Here is a 23,181-nt window from a genome sequence, read left to right as displayed (position 1 = left end):
CCCAGGAGGTCTCATGGGGGCCAGGTCTTTTATGATGGTCATTGAGCCTGCTACCTCTTATCCCAGGTGTCATAAACCAGCAAGAGTGGGGGGCGGGGGCTATTTGGCTCACAGAATGTTCCCATGTGAGTAATCAGGTACGATGCTTGGTTGCAATACAAGCAGCTCAGTTTCTATTGTTTTACACCTGGCTGCTACCCTTATTCAAGTTAACTTCATGCCCTGGCAGACATTTGAATTTCAATGTAAATCAGTGTCTGTTACGATAAAAGCACCACTGCCTAAGAATTTCTGAAGAGATGGGTTATCAGCTCATTTATGTCTGCAGCTGTGGGATCTTGAGTAAGTCATTTCACCTCTCAGAGCCAGTTTCTTCTAGTGTAAAAGGAGAATATACAGATATTGATACTTTCCCTGCCTACCTCACAGAATTGTTTTGAAAATCCAATGAAAGAACATGCAAATGTGCTTTGTAAGTTTTTTGATAAAACAGGAACAGCTGTTATAATTCTTGCCCACTCCTGTCTATAGTGCCAAGGACACTGCACAACCACTTTCTACCCTCACCCTGAGGATCGGTCCTAGGCAGGAACTGAGGCAAATGAACCAGAGGCAATAAAGAGAATGAGAGTCTTCACCAGGCACCTCCAGTCATATATTAAAGGTTTGTGGCTTACTGACAACACAGACCCTGCGCTCTTCTGAGTACTGCCCTGTGAAAACTTCAAACTACAGGTATGAACTACAAATGTACTATTTGCCTACATTTACAGAAATAGCATGCATGCTAATAAGTAAACGTCAGGGTGAGGGTTGAGAGTCAGAAAGCAACCTCAGCTGACACAAATGCATAATTATGATTTTATTTCATAAGTGCAAACATGACCTGAATTAATGGACCTGCTCATTAGTCCAAATTCCTGCATTGTGGAAGCTGGATCAGCGATAGGGGTCCATTGTGAAAGTTAGGAAAAGCACTCCAGGGCAGGGAGGCCAGTCCAGGGGAGCACGTAGAGGGCTCTCAGGGTAAGGCCTGGGTCCTGGTCCAGACTGCCGGGTGGTGAGGGCTGTGCTGGCTGCTGGATCAGATCACATCTGCCAAGGAGAGAGCAGCACGTGGATCCTCCTGTCGTCAGGCAGAGCTCTTCAGTGAGGTGGGCTCAGGGAGGGCTCTGTGCCTCTGCTCAGCCGAGCTCCAGCCAGAAGCCTTGGGAGGCAGAGGAGGCGCTGAGCTGCAGCTGCTTCCCTGCTCTCCGGAGGCGAGCCGGGCTCCCTCACTCCACTGCAGGCGCAGGGACAGCGAGGCTCAGCCCTACCTGAGCCATGGCAGCCAACCTCACAGAGGGCAGCCCCAATGCCAGCGGGACCACGCAGACGCTGGACTCTTCTCCAGTGGCTTGCACTGAAACGGTGACTTTCACTGAAGTGGTGGAAGGAGAGGAGTGGGGCTCCTTCTACTACTCCTTTAAGGTAAGTTTACTGCCTTCCACTCTGAACACTGACTTTGAATAATGAGACGGGAAGAACTTAAGAGAGCCAGTTAGAGTATCATGCCAGTATTGTGAGTGGGTATTGTTTATTTCTTTACTAAAAAGATTTTTAAAAAACCCCGATGAGCTAAAGCAACAAGCTTTAGTATGCAGAGACCTATATTGTAGTTTCTCATGAATACAGGTGTTCTTTTTTCTGCCGCTGCTGAAAATCATAAGCAATATTTATGAGTGGATGATTTTTATTTTCCCCCTTTCCATAGGCAAAAGCACCTCTAGTTCATCCTATAGCAGTGCTTGAAATGTCTGTCTCTAATAGGGTTGAGAGCTGTGAGATTTGTGCCAGGAACACCAGAGGTGTAGAAAGCCCATGTCCCCCGGGGGCAGTGACTGATGGAATGAGAGACAGCACTGAGCAAGGCAGGAAGGACTACACTTTCTTTATTGATCCTTTTCATTGAACATCAGTGAGAAAGTGATTCTTTGACAGTAGTTGGTGGCGCCACCATTTGCAACAAGTTGCTTCCTTCCACAAATGAAAGAATCAGAGTTTGTTGAGTTTCATCTTCAAAGTATCCAAGGGCCACATTGAAAAAAAGATCTTCATTAAGCTAATGCTGTGCTTTGCCCTATTCTGCAACAAGATCTTGTGAACAGGAACGAAGCAGGCACCTGGAAAGCAATAGTTCCTTGCTTCTCGCATCCGAACACTGAGTCGTCAGGTTATTTCACACACTGCCTAATGGTACATTTAGTTGTTGCAATAATTCACAGTCTCAAACTGGTTCTTTATACCAAAAAGGAAAATACTTCAAGAAAAATTCTAGTTGTTGCTTTCTTGTTGTTTTTTAATCCTCTCCGTGTTCTTGAAATGATTTGGATTTTGCACAATAAGTTAGAATTACCGTGTCATCCACCTCTCTCCTGGAGGTTCGCTTCTTCGTGAACACTCAGAATAAAACTTTCGGCAGGGAGCTGTCCCGGGAGTCAGCCTGGCACTCAAGGGCTGGAGAGACTCTGCAGCAAAGCAGAGCCTGCACAGATCACTTCCGGCTGCCGCAGGGTCCAGTGCCTGGGAATCACCTCCTAATGCATGCACACACACACAGCCCAACTGCTCAGCTCTGAGACTTGGTATTGAAAGTGAAATTAGAGTTCGTTGCCATTTACTGTTCGCCGAATAATCCCCTTTATGAAATCAACCTGCAGATCCAGAGATTCTATCTCGGCCGGCTTTGTGCACCCGGGAAGCACAGGACTCCATTCAGTCACGCTGCCCGTGCAGCCTCCTTGATGTTTATAGAACATGACAGCAAACAGAGTGAAGACAGACTGACCATCGCAAAGGGGTAATAATCAACAATGAGGCAGTTGTTCTGAGATTTGGGCCATAATCAGTCTCGGCTGAAATCTCATTTGCCAGTTTTTTAATACAGCACCTAAGGGGATGCTTTGAATATGTGAACAAACAAATCCCGGCTGGCTCTCTACAAGTGTTTGTCGTCTCCGAACTAGCAACATCATTTCCAAGCAATAAAAAGAATAGCATCATCTTTATCTCATTCCTATTGATATGTTTGTAGCAAAACAGACCACTAGACAAAGAGAGGAATTATGTCTGGCCAGGAGCTTAGAATGTTCCACCTCATTTTTTGAGAGACGCATTCATTGACTAAAACATAATGATTTTTAGTTGCATAGCAATCAGTGGTGGTATCTGTGGGAACTTAGCTTAAATTTCTTAGTGTAACTGCATTCCTTGGTCCCCTCTAAGCACAAGTAGTTTTGATGCACTGTTGATACAGAAACAGTTCTGATGCAAATGATTGTTCACTGAGAGTCATTTTATGCCATATATTTCTGAAGAAATAAGTCAAAACTCTGCCCCTTTGCAATCTCTCAAATGTGTCCCTTTAATCCCCATTGCCTTTACCAAAAGCAGCAAAAATAGCATAAAAATAAAAATGGTAACAGCAGTAAAAGTTGCAGAAATAATAGCAACAGTGGTAGCCACACATCTTGTTTGCTGTGGGCATTTTTGGTGCCAAGAGTCTTAGCAAGACTCGCTTAGCAAGTGAGCTCTGTGAAGTATCTCATTTAATTTTCACAACCCCTGGTGTAGCTTTCCATCTGGACCTGCCTCCCATCTTCATCTGTGTTTATTTAAATTCTACCCATTCTTTAAGGCTGAGCTTCAGTGGCTTCCTCCATGAAGCCCTCCTTGACTCATCCCTCATCTGAGTTTCAGCAGTCGCGGACCATACTTCTCTTCTTGCTGCATGATGCAACTCTGCCTTAAACTGCTGTTTCAATATGTGTTGGGTAAATGTGTTATAGTCATTAAGCTCTTTGGGTGAAAGAAATGCCTTATGTTTCATATTCTCTCTAGGCCCCAGCGCCATGCTAGACATACGCAATAAACATTTACTGCATAAACGAAGTGTGGTGGTGTTTTTCTGTCAATTGCGAAACTTTGTCAGAATGGGCAACAGACAGCTTGCTCTCCCTGTGCCAGAGGTGGTGGGGGGCGGGGGGTGTCTTGTGAACCACAATTCTACCCCTCAACCTCTTCTCTCCCTGGTCTCTACCAGCTGTACTCACCCAGGTCCGATGATCAGCTCACCCCTATCCCATTTCTAAGCCACTGGGACCCAGGTAAATCACAGATCCCAGTGGGTGGGGTATAGAATGAATTGTGGCACTGTAGGCTACTGTCCAGCTTGGTTTAGCCCTGGGGAATCTGTACCCGCCATGTTGCAGCCTTACCTAGTCTTAGCTGCCCTGCTTGGTCCACACACCTGGGCGTCTACCTTAGCTTCCCACCTCACACTCTAGTTCTTCTCCTCTGAACCCCCAAACTCTCTTGGGGATCTAGTTCTTACTGATATCTCCTTCATAGGTTCAGAGCCTTTTCCTTCCTCCCATCTCCACCCCCAAATCCTAGCTTCCATTTCCACCACTCTAACCTACTCTGCCATCCTAAGTACGTTAGGTTCTTGGAAATCAGCAGGAAGGTTGGGGGTGAGACCACCTAACCCTCCTCTATCATGGGCTTTGTGTGACTAACCCTGTGTGGTCTTGGGTTCAAAGTTCTCAGCTCAGACACTGGTTTTTTTTTTCTCATTGTTCCCAATTTCGTGTATTTTCAAGGTCACATCCACCTCACCTTCTCCATTCCTAGGTCCCAGCATTAAGAATCCGCTGAAAGTTTTCAAGGAGAATGGGACCTAGCTCATCAAAAAGTCAGTGGGGCACCTGAGTATACGTCTGTCCAAACGGAAGACAAATACAAAACTCACACAAAGCACTTAATTTTTCCGGTGAATTCACTAGCAATATTTCCTGAATCTCTGATTCTGAATGATGAGAAACCTAATTAGAAGTAACTGGGAGACCTGTCTGAATTAGTAAATTACCTAAATTATAAAATAATGGAAATAAAACTCAGTTTTATTACTCTTAGACGAGGGGAGAAACATGAACTCAGACTGCTAAATATCCCCTAATGATGATCTTTTGTCAAGCCTCCTTCAGTGGGTACTTACAAATGATATGTGATTAGTCTAAACATTGTTTATGTGTAAATGGTTGCTTCTCAGTGCTTGAGGGTGACTGGACACAGCTTGTTCTCTTTGTTTGTATACTCTCCCTTCCACGCTCTTTTACTGTTAATTTTCTTAGCATATCCTTCCTCCATTAATATAACAAAACCAATTTCGGTTCAAGGCATGTCCCAATTATCTCACACTATGCTTTTGCAAGAGCTCAATTTAAGAAGCTTAAGTAGACTGTGCTTGTTTTCGTTACACTTAGGTTGACAACTCATTTCTAAGACTTCGTTCTACCTACTGAATACCGGCATTTTCACCTCTGACTGTCAGCTCCTCTCTGCTCACCTGCCTGCTTCCCTGTGCCCCCTCTCCACCCTCCCCAGCTCTCCGGGGCTCGCTTGTCTCCCTTCCAGCCCTGGACCCAGGATGGTGTCAGTGATGCCCTTCCAGGAGTCCAGCAGCCCTAAGTTTCCAAACTTCTCATGCATTTCCTGAAATTTGTAATGAGGAGGCTTGCATTTACATCATGTAATCTTTATCCTCTTCTAATTAGTCTCGCTCAGTATGTTCAGTTTGAGTTTCTGCAGCTGAATACTGTGGCTGTTCCTAAGGGAATTACTTCTGGTTTTGCTCAGTTAAACAATTATTAAAGGTCTGATTCCTTCTGCCTGTTCTGCTCCTCACACTTAGCACTCCACTTTCCAATCCCCACCCTGCCAGGCAGCATGCCTGATTTCACTCCATGCGCATGAGAAAGGCAGAGGATGGCATGCAATTTCCTTGTAGCCTTTCTTAGAGCTATAGACCCTGGTGTGTGAAAAATAGAATTTTCCTCAACTAAATTTCTCTTGGCAGTACTAATACATCTGATGGCAGGAAACACAGTCTTAGTTAATTCAGAGTAAACCCAGTCATTGCAGAGCATTTCAGCCTAGGAAGAGTTTTCACATCACTCGGCTTAGGGAAGGCATCTAACTCGAGGGCCAGTGTTTTGTAGGGTATTCCTGTGGGAGGGGGCGCCAGGGGAAGGTGGAGGGGGTTTGATCTTGTAAGGGACCTGGGAAAATTAGCCTCAGCTGAAACAAGGCCGGTGTGCCCCTTAGACATGGTCATCCTTGTTCTGAACCCTTGCTTGGGTCCCCGTCTGGCCCAGGTCAGGACCACACTGCTTTCTCTCTTCAGTGCTCAAATCTCCCTCTCTCCCTGTCTCAATCCAGGCTAAATTTCCACATCTGTACTAGGAATGGAAAGTTTGACTGTTCCCCACTCAGCCTGGGCAGCAGAAAACATAGTGACGTTATCGCTGACCCTCTCTCCCCCCACGTAGCCATCTAAACTATCCAACTGCCACCTCATAATAGCTGGGAAAATCCGGGAGGCCACCCTTCCTCAGGCTCTACACAGTACGTAGACCTCAGCACTCTTCCAATCTGTGCTCCCCAAGTTTAGCAGGTGTTCTCTCTCCCTCTCTCTTTTTGTGCTAACCCTTGGGTGGGGGCAATCCAGTGCCCTCTCATAGGTGTCTAAGTTCCCCCACATCTCTCCCGGGATGCCACACCGCTACTGGACCTCCTAACCCTTCCATCTCCCTCCCTTCTTCGTCGTGGGAAATTGACTATACAATGTTCCTCCCAATTATTCTGGGCTCTCTGCTCTGAATGCTCAAAAGACAAGAGCCATTTCTCTTCAAGCTGCTTATGATCTCTTCCAGGAGGTATTTTGAAAGCTCAGCGCTGACTTGTTTCTCCCAGTCTGCCTTGGCGGAGCAGAGGTTGCATCCTGAGGGCAGCGGGGTAGGGGCGGGGGCTGCCTGGGCTGGGGGAGGTCGTATCAAGGAAGTGGGAAGGAGCACATCCTTTAATGCTTCAAAATGTCACTCTGTCATCCTTGAAATGATTTCCTGTTGATACAGTGAGTAAGAATGCTTCAAATGGTGCGCTCAAGCAGACAAGAAATCGAACTTTGTTTTTCTGTAACTAGACTTAGCTTCTCTCTGGACCTGTCAGTCCACCTATTGCAGAGAAGGCAGCTTAGTCATCCCAGGTAAGCTGAGCCTTGAGCTTTCTCCACCGTTTCCATGAGACTTTAGAGCCAGACTGCTGGGGTCAAATCCCAGGGCCACCACCATCTAGCACTGTGACTTTGGGCATTTCACTTCTACCTGTGCCTCGGTTTCCTCATTCAACAAACAAGGCTAATAATTGAATGTCCTTCAGAAGATTGTTGTGAAAAGTCAAATGACAAAATGCTCGTGAAGCCTTTAAGAACAGCAAGTGGCTCAGAGTAATAGTATTAGCTATTATATTCCCAGGAATTAGTCATTTCTCTCTTCTCTCAAGGCTACAACTGAGAGGTGAAAAGCCAATATTATCTATACAGAAGCAGCTTCTAAACACGCTGAGAGAGACACTGCAGACTGAAGCACCTCAGCACGGCTGTAATACGTATCCGCTCCTCAAACACTGGTGCTGATTGAGCTGCTTCTTTTGTTTTCTTTCTTTTTTTTTTAAATTAGATCATGAAAAACTGTAGACTAAGATATAGATATTTAGGGAAGATTCCATTTCTTACTTTATCATCCTGATATGATGCCTAACTATTATCTAGCAAGCTTAATGGCCCACTACATGAAAGGCTATTTGCAGAGAGGAGAAATTATGCCCTACCCAGAGAGAGAAAGAATTGACTTCTTCTGTGGCAAAAAGCTTTTCCAGGCCACAGACGGCAAAATCACCCAAGGTCATGATGAGGTTGTAAGCAATAATCAAGGTTCTTGTTTTCCCACTTAGGCAATATTGATGGCTGCCTAAAAAGGACGGATCTCTTACTCTTGTCACACATTCTAGTTTGCAGCATGATATCATATCATCGCGTTTGAACCTCCCATGATCTCCGAGGGGAGTTAAAATTGTATTCTTTTTTTTTAACAGGGGATGAAAAGATGAGAGAAGTTAAAGGTGTGACTTCCTAAAAAAATAAATTAATAAAATAAAAAGGAAAGAAAAAGAAAAAAGAAAAAAGGATTCTAAGCCAATTTTAGTCATGATAGGTAAGGCACAGCAGCAAATTCTCAATCTCAGCAGATTAACACACCAAACAATTATTTCTCTCTCACATTACAGTTGCAAACAGGTCAACTTGTAGCTACACTATCTTGACCAAGTGGCTTCCAGAGGAGATGGAAGACTCTTATTGGCTTTGGCCTGAAGTGACACATGACTTCGACTCACCTCCATTGGCAAGAATTAGTTGCCTGACAGGCATGGGAAACGCCCCCGGCATGGCGGACATAGTGCATGGCTTTAAAGCTTTGGTCCTCACCTTCTGCAAGATAAAATCCAAATTCCTGGGCCTGGCCTACTGAGCTTTCACAGTCTGACCTAACCCCCTTCTGCTCCTCTCTTCACAACCTGGACCACATTGCAATGAGTGTCTCACCCTAGGCCAAGAACAGGAGGCTCTGTTTACCTTGTTGGAAATGCCTTTCTCACACCTTTTTCTTCTGTTATCACTCTAAACCCAATCTCTCCTTCTTTGGTGCAAGCTTCAGACCGGTTTAGTAGTCCAGCGTCATCGCTGTACTTGTGCTCCTAATGCACTTGGCATCTCTGTGCAACACGGTTCATCTCTTCACATGTATGTTTGCCTACATATACACACACAGGCACACACACACATATGCACACACATACACACAGTCATGAGCACACATACACATGGACGCACAGAGACACAGATATATGCACACAAGACACACACAGACAATAGATGTCAGTCACTTAAGCACATCTCTAGGTCCCAGTACCCCTAATACAGTGCCTGACACATAGCAGATAAATGTCAATAAATATTTTACTGAATGAAAGAGCATATCAAGGAACAATCTGTATAACACTTTTATTGCTCAAGTCTCAATAAATTCACGTGAAGGGATTAGGGTGGATGCAGTCTTAATCCTTATTCACCAACCACTGGGTTTGAATTTTAAAGGTGTCATAATTTGGGAGGATTCCTGACACCACGGTAAGCCATGTTGAGGGGATGCACGGACAGGTTTTTAGAACAGAAGCAAACAACATCCAAGGCCTCTCTCTTTCCCTTCCTGTGCTGCCAGATTTCACATCTCAGGCCTTGGGATCATCCACCTCTGAGCCCCAGGAAACCAGGCAGGCATTGAGCAAAGCACATCTCTGCTCTCCATATGTGTCCTGTTGCTGATTATAAAAGCACAACCACAGAGAGCTTCTGCAGGGTGCACCGGGCAGAGGGCACCATTCATGGGATAACTGGATCCAGCCCTGTCTACTAGAATTCTCAATCAGCCAGTCACATGTGATTCCTGCCTCTGGACACTTCTAAAAGATACGTCAGTCCTGTGAACAGTAAGACTACAGCTGCTTTCTCTGGGTTGGAGCCTATAGCAGTACTAGGGAGCCAAAGAGGATTTATTACTGTCCTGAAGCTGGTCAACTAATGTGATAATTCAATAACTCTTACTAAAGATGATTTTAGGCTTGTAAATCCTAACACCTATGGATAAACATAAATATTTCTTACTCTTATTCAATTTAATTTAAATTTTAGAGTCAATATCATGTCTAAAAACAGTCAAAGCATGGTAATGTGGAATACATGCTTTAAAACTACATTCTTTCCCTCCCTATTAAGATAGGTATCCCTTCACCCTGCTACACTGAGAATGACAGATTGGTTTGACCAAGTAGAATCGTCCCTCAGTATCCATGGGGGATTGGTTTCAGGACCCCTCTCAGATACCAAAATCCATGGGTGTTCAAATCACCAATATAAAATGGTACAGTTTTTGCATATAAGCTATGCACATCCTCCTGTATGCTTTAAATTATCTCTAGATTACCTATAATACTAATACAATATAAATTCTATGTAAATAGTTGTTATACTGTATTGTTTAGGGAATAATGACAAGAAAAATGGCTGTACACATTCAGTACATATGCAATCATCTATTTTTTTCCAAATATTTTCTTTAAATTTTTTTTTTTTTTTTTTGAGACAGAGTGTCACTCTTTTGCCCGGGCTAGAGTGCCGTGGCGTCAGCCTAGCTCACAGCGACCTCAAACTCCTGGGCTCAAGCGATCCTTCTGCCTCAGCCTCTCAAGTAGCTGGGACTACAGGCATGCGCCACCATACCCGGCTAATTTTTTCTATATATTTTTAGTTGTCCAATTAATTTCTTTCTAATTTTTAGTAGAGACGGGGGTCTCGCTCTTGCTCAGGCTGGTCTAGAACTCCTGAACTCAAACAATCCGCCCGCCTTGGGCTCCCAGAGTGCTAGGATTACAGGTATGAGCCACCGCGCCCGGCCCCAAATATTTTCAATTCACAGTTGGTTGAATCCGCAGATGAGGAACCCACAGATGCAGAAGGTTGACTACATTACGTTAGACAATGGGGGTTCAGAGATGGACAAAACAGGTGACTTGCCCTCAGGCAACTATGTCTATTGGGAAGAATCAAACATTTGGTCAATAATTACTTACATACTGGGCACAGCGGCTCATACCTATAATCCTAGCACTTTGGGAGGCCAAAGTGGAAGGGTCGCTTAAGGTCAGGAGTTTGAGACCAGCCTGGGAAACCTAGTGAGATCCCATCTCTATAAAAAATAAAAAGATTAGCTGGGTGTGGTGGTGCACACCTGTAGTCGCAGCTGCTCAGCAGGCTGGGGCAGGAGGATTGCTTGAACCCAGGTGTTTGAGGTTGCTGTGAGCTATGATGATACTACTGCACTCTAGCCTGGACAACAGAGTGAGAGATCCTGTCTCAGTTTTTAAAAAACTACTTATAATACAAATGAATAAGATGTAGTCACTCAGATAAAGGAAGAAAAGATGGGGGGAGTAGGGATAGGTATAAATAAATGGAATAAAAAAAGGCTTTCTGCATAGAAAATTAAGTTGACCTGCATAGATGGAGTAAAGTTTTGGGTTTAGGTAAAAGTCTTAGAGAAGTAAAAAGAACCAAATGGACCATCAGACTAAATAATATGTGTTTTTTTCTTATAGGCAAGAAGAAATCTTTGAAGTGTTATTAGAAAAAATGTTAACTGTTCAAAATTATGATTTTAGAGAGATTAATCAGGTTGCTAGGTGGATTGTGGGGAGAAGATGCTGGGGAAGGGAGGTCGATTGTAATGATCAATGTGAGGGGTTGAGTGCTCCATCAGCCAAGAGTGTCTGAGATTGAGGAAGAAGCACTGGGGTGTCATGTGGGGCCACATGTGGGGCTGAGGGGTCATAGGAGACTGGCACAGGCAGAGAAGAAAAAGAGATGAGAGTCAAAAATTGATAAGTTGATTCTAAAATTTATTTGGAGAAACAAAGGAAATTGAATAGCCGCAATAATTCTGAAAAAGAATAAAGTTGGAGAACTCACACTACCTGGTCTACAGACTTACTATAAACCTACAGGGTAGTATTGGGGAGAGGACAGAAGTCCAGATCAATGGAAAAGAAGGGAGAGCCCAGAACTAGCCCCAAACGTATATGGTCAATTGATTTTTGACAAAAGTACAAAGGCAATTCAAGGGAGAAAAGGAAAAATGGTGCTGGAACAAGTCACACGAAAAAAGTGGACCCCAACTCATTCCTTCCACCCTATGAAAATTAATCCCAAATGGACCACAAACCTAAGGTCAAATCCAATAAAAAGAAAATATAGGATAAAGTCTTTGTGACCCTGGATTAGACAAAAGTTTCTTATATACACCACTAAAAGTATAATCCATAAAGGAGAATTTTGATAAATTGAATTTCTTTAAAATTAAGAACTTCTGTTCTTTGAAAGATGCTATTAAGAGAATAAAAAGGTAAGTTCCATACTAGGAGAAAATATCTATAAATCCCATATCTAATAAAGAATTTGTATCCAAATATAAAACTTCTTAAACCTCAATAAAAAGAAAGCAATCAACCCAATTTTTAAAAAGAGCAAAGGATTTGAACAGACATATCACCAAAGAAGATACACAGATAGCAGATAAGCACATGAAAAGATGCTCAGCATCGTTAGTCACTAGAGAAATGGTAAATAAAACCACAATGAGATGCCACCACATATTTATTACAATGTCTAAAGTAAAAAAATACTGATAATACCAAGTACCAGCAAGAATGTGGAGGTACTAGAACAATTATACATTGTTGATGGCAAGGCAAAATGGTAAAGGCAGTTTGAAAAACTATTTGCTATTTTCTTGTAAAGTTAAACACACATTTACTATACAACCTAGAAATCCTACTCCTAGGTATTTGCCCAAGGGAAATAAAACACAAAAGGCTGTACATGAATACTTACTGTGGCTTCATTTGAAATCGCCAAAAGCTGAAAAGAGAAAAAACCACAAACATTTCTAGCTGGAAAATGGATGAACAAATTGGAGCATTCATACAATGGAATATTATTTGGCAATGAAAAAGAAATATACTTCCAGATTATACAACAGCATGGATGAATTTCAAATGCATTATGCTAAGTGAAAGGAGCCAGACTCAGTTGCTACTTATCATAATGAGTTCATTAGTATTATATTCTTAAAAACGCAAAACTCTAACAACGAAAAACAAATCAATGACTGCCATGAGCTGGGCTAAGAGGATAGGGTGACTACCAAAGGGCACAGGGAAATCTTTTTGAATGGTGGAACTATTCTATGCCTTAATCGTAATGATGGTTACATTTCTCAAAACTCAAAGAACGGTGCAGTCAAAGGGTGGATTTTCCTTTTTATAAATTATACCTTACTGAAGAAAATGATTACATAGGGATTTATAACATGAGTTTAATTTTCAACAAAGCATGTTTCACTTAAAATTGCAGATCTCAAGTGACAGCATAGTGACAGTATAGCCGAAGCACCAGGAGAACCTGAAATGGGATGTAGATTTAGAAGTCATTGGTACACAATTAAAGACGGATAAACCCCCAACAGCAACAAGTGTGGCTCAAAACAGGCAGAGGGACAAAGGCCTCACTTGGGTCTCTGCTCAACTGTCACTTTCTCAAGGGTCTTCTTTGATCCAGCCATCAAAATGGCAACGGTCCCATCATCACTCTCTATCCTCCAGCAGGGTCTATCTTTCTGTATAACACTAACATGGCATTATACGATATGTTTATGCATGTGTTGTCTGTCTCATAGTTTTTAGAAATTACGTTCCATAAAGACAGGAGCTTCACCTTGTTTCACTGCTGTGTTCCCAGTTCCAACAACCATGTCCTGCCCAGACTAGACCCTCACAGAGTCGTCAAGAGTGAATGAATCTTGTTATGGACTTAGCACTCAGACAGGCATAAATTGACAAAGAATTCAGGACATAGTTCTAAGAACATTTTCCACTTTACAAATATTCATCAACCACTAGTCATTCACCATGAATCTTCACTATATATTAATTAGTACCAGTAAAGAACAACGACAATGCTACCGAATTTTAGGACATGTCAATGGGATTGGTGAAATGAGGCACTAGATGAGCCCGGAGAAGGGAAAAGGAGAGACAACGGATTCTTAATAACCAGTGATGCTGTTTGCTTGACCCAAACGTTAGTTGATCTCAACCCCTTTCTCACTTTCCCAGCTAAATACTGACTGTCCTAGTCTCCCTTGCAGTTAAAGGCAGCATAGTTTGGGAAACTTTAGGAAGTCTCTGAGATTTCTGATAAATGTTTTTCCTTTGCTGATGAAAGGAAAAAGACATAGCTGGTATTTTCACTCCCACCCTTCTTTCCATTTGAACTCAGATGCAATGCGTGGTGCTATAGCAGCTATTTTGTGACCACAAGAGAAAAGCCAAGGCAACCTCAGTGAATTGATGTTGGCAGAAATCTACCTTCAGGTTTCTTATTATATGAGAAAAATTAATGTTTGTTTAAACCACTATTGAGTGGACTTTCTTTTATTTTACGCTGAATATTTTCCTAACTGATACAAATACTAAGTGTAATACAATGTTAAGAGTATTTTAAGCCAAGGCCTTAAATAGTGGCCCATGGAAAGTCAAATGAACATTTCAGTTACATGGGGAGTGCAGAGGCTGGCTCTGCCTGTGTTTCTTGTGCTGTTGTTACCTAGATTACAAAGGAGTTAAATAGATTCTTATAAACATTGATTAACACTAGATTTTATGTTTCTGAGTAACCAAGAAAAAGAAAGTCTCTCCCACTCCCTGAAGAAAAGAGCCTTACTTTTTCAGATGATTCTCCACATTCTAGATAATAACAATGCCACTCGTTTTTGTAATTTTATGAAAAAATACTAAAAGCCCTCAAAAAAACTCAAAAAACTACCCAAACATTAGGTTATTTGAATTATTCAATCCAACAGAGCATTTTTTATTCTCCTTCAAAAAGCATAAGGAATCTCATCCTTTCCTGACAGTTTAAAACAACCAAAATAAGTGTGAGTTAGAGACACAGGCTCTGGACCCAGCAGCCAGTATTATGCTGGGGGAACCTGAGCACAATGCACAGTTGCTCTGGTCCCAGGCAGCTCTGCTCTGGGTGCAGAAAAATGACAACTATCCTGCCTGTGTGGGGAAGTAGGAGAGGAGCCAGTTCTCATGTGGGAGGCAAAGTTGTGGGAGAGAGAAGGGAGGCAGACCTGGAGGAGTTCTGCTCCCTCCTCTCCTGTGAGGGTCCTCTCAGAGCCCAGAGCGGGAGGGAGGTAGAGGACTGATACTCCTCCCTCTCAAAGCCAGCCTCACAGCTTCTCTGTCCAGCCAGGCTCTCCACCCTCCCAGCCTCTCCATCCGCCCGGATTCTTCATCTTTCCAGACTCTCCCTCTTCTCAGATACTCTACCCTCCAAGATTCCCCAGCCTCCTAGCTTCTCTCCATACCCTGATTCTCCACCCTTCCAGACTCGCCATCTTCTCAGATACTCCTCGGTCCCAGATTCTTCACCTTCTCAGATTCTCCACCCGCCCAGACTAGTCACCCATCGCTAAAGGTGAATAAAGCAGAAACTTCCTGGGACTCCTCCCCCTTCTGAGTTCCATTTTTGGAAGGAAAAAGAAAGCTCTCCTACAGGCAGGAGTAGGAGGTTGGGGAGGAATAAGAAGCAAGCATAATCTCTACACAATTCATAAGAACCCAGACGAAGATTCCCTGCCCACTCACAAGCCACCCTTTCCCTACCTCCTCTGCCTGCCCTCCTCCCTGCCAGGGCATTCAGCTCCAACCTCTCATGCTGTGTTCTTTAAAAAACTTTTTTCTCTTTTCCCCAGTTCCCCTTTTATCTCATCTTAACTTTTTTCCTTGATAAACCAATTCCAAGTATTAGCGTAAAAACCATTCTGAGTAAACTAATTCCATCCTGCAGTGTCTCTCACCTTAGTCCCCCTAACTTTCCACGGCTATTTGCATTTTAAAAGAGGTCTTCATCTAATGTAAATAAATTTCTATTCTCCTGAGCTCCCTGGGCATGACATAGTGAAGGTCATATGGGATCTAGAGGATTCTTGGAGTTCCCTGAAGAAGCTACAACTCTTCTGCTGGGCTGGAGCCACGATTCACTCAGGCCCCTAAATCAGACAAGTGGTCTCCCCACAGCACTTAGAATTCCGTTCACATACAGAGATTGAATTGAAGTGTTTTTCAAGGGATGTCATTCACAAGTCATAGTTTGATTAAAAAAAATGAAAAGAAACATTGCAAGTGTTCAAATGTAGGTTTCTCTTCTTTTGTCTATTATTATAGACTATAACCCCTGGCAACAGCTAACAATCCATGTGAATAGGAGATATTCTTTTGACTAAGAATATATTTGATAAACATGCAAAGTGTATTCAAAAACACATAAACTATTGGCCTAAAATAAAACTTAAAATAATTTATTGAATGCGAACTCTGTGCAGCCACTTAGTCTTTTCTATTGGTTATTTGATTTACTACCTCATTAATCAGGTTAAGTTAGGTTATGCTGAGGTGACAAATAACTGGGTATTCTCCGTGAGTGAAAACCATTATGCTTTAATGCTTATTTCCTGCTCATGTCCCATATCCATCACGGGTTAACAAGGGGCCTTGGCTTGTTCTGTTCTCTCAGGGATTCAGGCCAATGGAAGCTCTGTCTCAATGTAGGCTTCCAGAGTCTGGAGTCCAGAGTCCGGAGAGGGGAAGAGAGAGAGAGAATAACAAAACCTGCTCTGGCTCTCATGGCTTCTTCCCAGAAATGACACATATCACCACTACTCAACTCATTGGCCAAAATAAGTTCATGGTCAAGTCTGATGTCAATAGGTCAGAAAAATATAATTATATAATTCTCCCTCTGGGAATGGCAAGGGATATTGGTGCTCAGTAGGCATCTACTGCAACTCCTGAAACTCTGAGACAGGAGAAAAATGAGGCTCAGAGAGGATGAGTTCACATAATAGTTAATAGTCCAAAACTATGAACTCAGACTGAGTTTTCCTATTTCCTTTCTTTCTCCTGTCTCTCATATCAACTCCCCCGACTCTTATCATTTTTTCATGCCTCAAACACCAGTTGAGATCTTGGTAGTGGTTCCTGGATTAGACATAAAACATGTGAATTCTCTCTTTTGGGGAAAACCCATTTTTCCAATCACCTGCTGTTTTTCTACCATCCTTGGGATGGGCTGAAGCGTTGAGTGTGCATGGGCTTCCATGTCAAGTGGACGAGAGCAGGAAGATGTTATAGACAGAGGTGGGCATCAGGCTACAGCATCAACCTGTCCCAGGGGACTGGCCTCTGCTGGGGTAACCAGGGCTCCACCAAAATCCAGGAGACTAGGATCAGAATAATACTCCACGTCAGGCAGGGAGCTGCATCTTCAGACCTCAACTAGGCTCCTGTGGAATGACTGATGAGAGCTGGAAGAAGGAATGTCTGACCCCAGGCAGGGGGGGCTTGCACAATCCAGACAGCACATAAGGGGCCCAGAAATGGAGGTGAGGGACGGAGAGGACAAATGAAAACCAAGGCAGATGACCAGCTGTATGAATTGGGTGCACACTAATTCGTTAGCTTTTTAAATCTTGCTGACCAGCCACCCAACATAGTTGTACAGAAAACGAAGTTTCCAAGAGTAGCAATTTAGTATGTTCTCCCAGGAATCCTCCTACTGCACCTCTCTCATGCTTCCCCCCTACCAGTTATCACCTTCCAGGATTTTCAGCTCCAGATGCTTACATCTGCTTCTGCTCTTCCCCGTGTCAACTTTTTCTGCTTTCTTTTAGCTACTTGATTTAGAGTGTCCTGGACAAACTGGAAATATCAGAGCCTGAGCTGAGGTGGGCCCCCAGGGTAAAGTTCTCATACTCTGTTGGTTAGCCCCTCCAGTACAGAAAACAAATCCCTGCAGGATTTTTTGTTTTTTTTGTTTTTTTTGTTTTTTTTTTTAATTATGTGGATCATCAGGAATAATACTTCCTTGGTATTTTTATTACCTGGTAATCACTTTGGTTTCTACTACATTGTAGAAATTTGGACCTAATTTACCCAAATGTTAGTTTTCCGTATTTCAAAAGTCTAGGGCTTACAAAGCAATTTAAATGTTAATCTTAGTTCTTGGTACATAGCAGACACTTCATTCGTTTACTCAGCAAATATTAATTACTACATAGACTTGAAGCCCAGCGGGTTATCAGATGATTTCTAATATCCGTGGTTTGGTATATTATGGGAATTCAGAGAGAATCCCAGAATTTAATTGTTTCAAAGCATTCAATACATTCTATTTGTGATTAATCTGGAAGTCCTCTTGTGATCCAAGAAAGAATTGCAAGAAAGGACTCACATGAAAATGAATGCAGAGCACTAGTGTTTCTATTTCTGGTGAGATCCACGGATACACTAGTAACCAGAAAGCTGAATCAGACAGTAATGCAAATGCAGTCTCACCTGCCAAGCCCTGATTGAAATGAGAACAATTAGGCAGAGGGAGATTAGCATTGTTAATAAAACATGATCTCTGACCCATGCACTGATGATAAAACATTCCAGAACAATAACTAACAATTTTCAGCCAGAGCAGAAATGGCTAATGCAGTTATTCAACATGTCCTGAAGACTAAACTAAGAAATAACGTGTTAGGCAATAATCCAAGGTCCATTGGATGGCTTTCCTGCTCAGTCGCAGTCTGAAGGTGCTAACATTATGTTCTGTCACCTGTGACGGCGTATTTAGAGGTAGGGCACAGGCAGTTCAGGCAATGAAGACAATTGAAGAAGACCCCAGATGGACAAGAATCTTTCCCCTTGACAGCAAGTTCTTTTAACTCTGGATGATGACCTTGTCCCATTTTTGAAATAAGTGGTTTGGTTTTCAGAATCAATCTCCAGTTTCCCATCATAAAGCTTTCTCTGCTAGTACCATACCTAATGGGCCTGGATGGCCACTTTCTGTCCCCACTAACCTGTAGTTTTCACCCTCCAACTTCACTCACACTACTGCCAGGTACCCTACTTCTTAGCTTGGCTACTTCGACTCATTTGTTCAGATCAGCTCACATATCAATTTCTCTGAGATACACCTCTTGGCCAACTACAACCAGCCCCTTCCCAAGCTCTACTTTGGGATTCCACATTTCTATCGTAGACATTCACATTGAATATTTTGGTTTGCATACTTTCCTCCACCATCACACTCTGAGCTCCTTGCCTTGACCTTCCTTATGTCCCCAAAGTATGTCGAACTTTGCTACTAGATTCTCAAAACATGTTCATTGAACTTGATTATACAGCCTAGAAACCAGTATAACCATGTCCACAGTTCCATGATTTCCAGGAGAGTTTCCCAGTTCTGGCCTGAGTATCATTTCTGCACCAGCATGCATGTAGCAAGGCTCTCCCCTCAGGGTAAATGCTTCCCCCTCTGACACACTACATAAGAGTTCACAGAATGACTCTCAGTCCTCAACTAGTTGGGACCGTGTGGTCCACAGCCCTGCACTTCACCTCAGCAGGCCTAACTTCAACTGCACCCCTATCCACGTTCTCTGTTCTTCACTCAGGAGGCCCCATCGGCTTGTGCTGCCAGCTCCTAGACAGGTCTGGAGGCAGTGCAGAGGGTGCCACTTCCATCCCTGCCCCAGACCCCTGTCAAAGTGATATGAGAAGCCTTACAAAGGCAGTAAAACCTGCATTAACATCAACCTTTATATGTAGCTTTATATAGGTTTCTTATTTTTTGTAATCATGATTAACTAAAAAGTCTTGTCATACACGTTTTCATAATCCAGTGTTGGAAAAGACTACCTTGGGTAATCCGAGATAGAACACCCATAGCTGTAGGTAAAATAGTTAGAAAAGGTGAATGCAGAACAGTGACTGTGATGACAATGATTCAGCTGTATTCGCAAGGGTATCTCCCAGCTGGGTTACGGGAGTTGGGGGACAGGATTTCAAAAAGGCCATCACATGAAGAAAATGGCTATTGGAAAGGAGGAAGGTGGGCCCTCCTGTGCTGGCCCAGTCCTACCTCCGGGCCTCCTTGTTGACCGTGGCTGGCTGTTAACCACCTGACAGTGCTTCTGAAGCAGCAGATGGAGTGAGACATGGGGAGAAGTTGGGACCAACTCCTAAATGACAGGTTCCCAACTTTTCAGTTACTGCTCTGAGGTCACCAGATCCTCGTAATGTAGTGTGTCTCCATCTCCAAGACTAACTGAGCAGCTTCAGGAATCCAAAGCTTTGCTGTCTGTTCCTACCTGTTTCACTTAAAATTGTGTGCCCCTGTGTGTATGTGCATGTGCATCTCTGTGATACACCATGACTCATCCTCAGTGGAATTAGAAATCCCAGTTCTTTGCTTTTGATGTTCCCCACCCACCTGAGCAGATTAATGAGGCTTGAGGCTTTGAGTAGGCCTAAGAGTCTGGGCGCTGGAATGATAGAAGAAGCCACACAGATCTAGTAACAGGACAGCAGAACTTCTCTGCCTGGCCACTGAGAACCGACGCTGAATCTTTTTTCTGAGACTTCATTCCCTGTCTTGGAATAGCTACTTGATATTCCCTGTCTTGATACTAGCTCCTTTCTGTGTTTGAGATATTCCTCTTCAACATCACATAAATAACAACATTCATAAAATAAATCCCGAAAATATGAAGGGCACAGAAAGTCTTGTGACCCCCAGGAATAATGATGTAGCTACATCTTGTGTGACATTATGGCTACTATTGTGTGGAAGCCACATGTTTCTCCGGTGTCCATCCGTTCATCCAGTGCATTAACTTTACACTCAGTCCTGGGAGAGACAGTCATGAATCTGACCAAGTCATGGAAATGCAGCTTGAGACAAGTTTTGGCTCAGAAGGAAAATGAAGATTTGTTTCCCATTTGAAAATTGAAAATAAATGAAGCAAATTCACTTTCTCTGAACCACAATTTGAGCAGGAAACCACTACCGTAAGCAGGGCATGGACTTTTCAGTCAAGCAAAGCTATGTTCAAATCCCACGCATCACTTATAAGCCAGTGACCCAGATGAGTAACTTCTGTGAGCCTCATTTCCTTACTTATAAGACTGAAGACAGTGGTGGTTCATTGGCCAGGTTGTGATGGGTAAGTGAGCAACATGTAAAGCTTCTCAAACGATGCTTAGAACCTGACAGTTGATCAACAACAAATATTTATTGCACACCTACCATACATTACAAACCAAGTAAGCCTGGTGCTGGGTTAATGTGATTCACTCAAAATAATTTCATTCCTATTCACTGTAGAATTGTTAAAGATATTTAGGCTTTTTGTCTTCCAGTTTCCAGGACCTCATTGGAAAAGAGGATTCCTTGGATCCTGGATTCCTTGGAAAAGAGATCATTCCTTGGATCTGGATAAGTCATATCTTCCACTCCAGACAAGCCTGACTTATCCAGATTCCACTAGAGTAACTGCAAGTCCTGTATTTCCCATTTCAAATGACCTTTTCATTTGACTGATCCCTATAAGTACCCTTGCACTTGCCATCAACCGTGTATCTATCCATACGACCGATATGTATTAAGCACTTACTATGGACCAGACAGATGTTAAGCTTGGAGCAGTGACCCGGACCTAGTGTATCCCTCATAGGCATCCTTTTGGTTCTGGAAGCATGGCCCATGGGAGCCACATCCCTGGAATTAGCCCTGTGGCAGCACCAGCATCATGAAGAGAACACTGCAGTTCATCTCTCTAAATCCCAGTTTGCAATTCTTGGAATCTGCAGAGTACTGATGTCACTTCAAAGACTGAGCAACTTGAGATTGAAAGCCAACCAGTCATGTGACAGCAACCATGTAACTGAGCTGAGAACACTCCAGTCTTTAGCTATTGAAACATCTTAAATACACTTACTTCAACTCAATATTTGAGCATCTGGCTGAGATTTTGCCTCACATAACCACTAGGGGGCATTTAATCTCTAACTATATTCTGCAATAGATTTGCCAATAGTGTTGGGACACCATCAGTACTGTGGGGCAGGAGTGGAGGGTGGCTAATATAGGTGGAGTGCTTATTAGGTGAAATTCCAGTAGATCAGTACTGAAAATAGGATGAACAGAATGAATTCAAGCATAATTCTGAAGAGGTAGTGAATTATTTATCGCTCCTCAAATGTACATATGTAAGTAGTCCACACCACTAAGGAAGGAGATAAACCAGTTTTTAGCGTATGTCTACTATGTATAAGGTGCTAAGCTAAAAATCTCCACCTTCATCATCTTATCTACCTACCAAAACTATCCTGATACAGGTTTTGTTTTTAATCCTTATTTTATAAATGAAAAGATCAGAGAGGTTACCACTTATGACCTATCACACATCTAACAAGCAGCAGAGACTCTGAGCCCAAGTCAGTCTAGTTTCAAAGCCTACCCTCTTTTCTTCTATGCAGCTCACCTGGTTGTGATGTTCCATCTCCTCTGAAATTGTTTCCTCAATTCCCATTACCGTAACTCTCCAAATTCCCATGTTGCCCTGGGATTTGAGTGTATTTGTGTGTGTGTGCGTATTTGTGTGTGTGTGTGTGTGTGTGTGTGTGTGTGTGTGTGCATGCACACATAAGAATGCTATGAATAAATGAGCCTACAGCTAAGTATTTTCATACTTAGTGACCCTTATACTATTTGATAAAACAGAATTTAAACTTGACCGAGTATAACTTATACCCTCCACATGTTTTATTTTTTCTTGTAGCACCAACACTTTACCTTGTGTCTAGCACATAGTAAACAATTAATAGATGTTAGATGAATTCATAAATAGATAAATAAACAACGCTCTCAGGAAGACCGCAGAAAGCAACAGCAGGAGCTCCCTGCATCTGGACGCTTCCTGAAACCTATGAAGAGAATGCGAGATTCTCTTCCAAAAGAAAACTCCAGAGGGAGTGGAGGGGGCCTGATTTCATAGGATTTACAAAGCCTGCCCCAGGGACATCAAGGAGAATAGATCCCAACCTGTTTACAGAGTTCCTTGGACCTACCAGCCCAAAGCAGATTTACCTCAAACTCCTAAGAAAAAGGCCCAGTCCAAGTAAGCACTAGCCATGAACTTCCCTCTTGGCACTACTTTTACTGTGTCCCATAAATTTTGGAAGCTTTTGTCATCTTTGTCATTCAATTCAAAATTTTTTTTGATTTCCATATTGATTTCATCATTAACCCAAGGATCATTCAGCAGCAAGTTGTTTAATTTCCATGTATTTATGGATTTTTAAGAGTTCCTCTTGGAATTTATTTTTAGTTTAGTTTAGTATTTTAGTTTTAGTTTATTACACTGTGATCTGAGAAGATACAGGGTATGGTTTTAATTTTTCTAAATTTGCTAGGACTTATTTTGTGGCCTAACACATGATCTATCTTGGACACCATCCCATGTACTGATAAGAAGAATGTATATTCTGCGCTTTTTAGATGAATGTTCTGTAAATGTCTGTTAGGTTCATTTGTCCTAGAGTCTTGTTTAAGTCCATTGTTTCTTCCTTGATCTTCTGCCTTGTGATGTGTCTAGTTTTCTGCCTGTGGAGTGTTGAAGACCCGGCTATTATGATGTTGCTGTTTATTTCTTTCCTTAGATCTAGTAGTATTTGTTTTATAAATCTGGGAGCTCCTGTGTTAGGTGTATAAATATTTAGGATTGTTATATC

General features: G+C 42.6%; 1 protein-coding gene across 2 annotated transcripts in view; it reads left to right on the top strand.

Moving 5' to 3' along the window:
• The first annotated feature begins 1,295 nt into the window (after positions 1–1,295).
• NPSR1 (neuropeptide S receptor 1) overlaps positions 1,296–23,181 on the top strand; it is a 169,929-nt gene continuing 148,043 nt past the window's right edge. The window contains exon 1 of one of the 2 annotated variants that reach the window (XM_012638769.1): positions 1,296–1,470. In XM_012638769.1, coding sequence (XP_012494223.1) covers positions 1,324–1,470 — 147 coding nt within the window. In that variant the 5' untranslated portion in view covers positions 1,296–1,323. The remainder of the gene's footprint in view (positions 1,471–23,181) is intronic. The other variant, XM_012638770.1, reaches the window with a different exon arrangement.

Source organism: Propithecus coquereli, unplaced genomic scaffold (assembly GCF_000956105.1).
Source record: "Propithecus coquereli isolate 6110/MARCELLA unplaced genomic scaffold, Pcoq_1.0 Scaffold134, whole genome shotgun sequence".
In the NCBI taxonomy this organism is placed as follows: Eukaryota; Metazoa; Chordata; class Mammalia; order Primates; family Indriidae; genus Propithecus; species Propithecus coquereli.
Note: the sequence above shows the minus strand (reverse complement) of the source record. Positions and strands in the feature narration are given on the sequence as shown.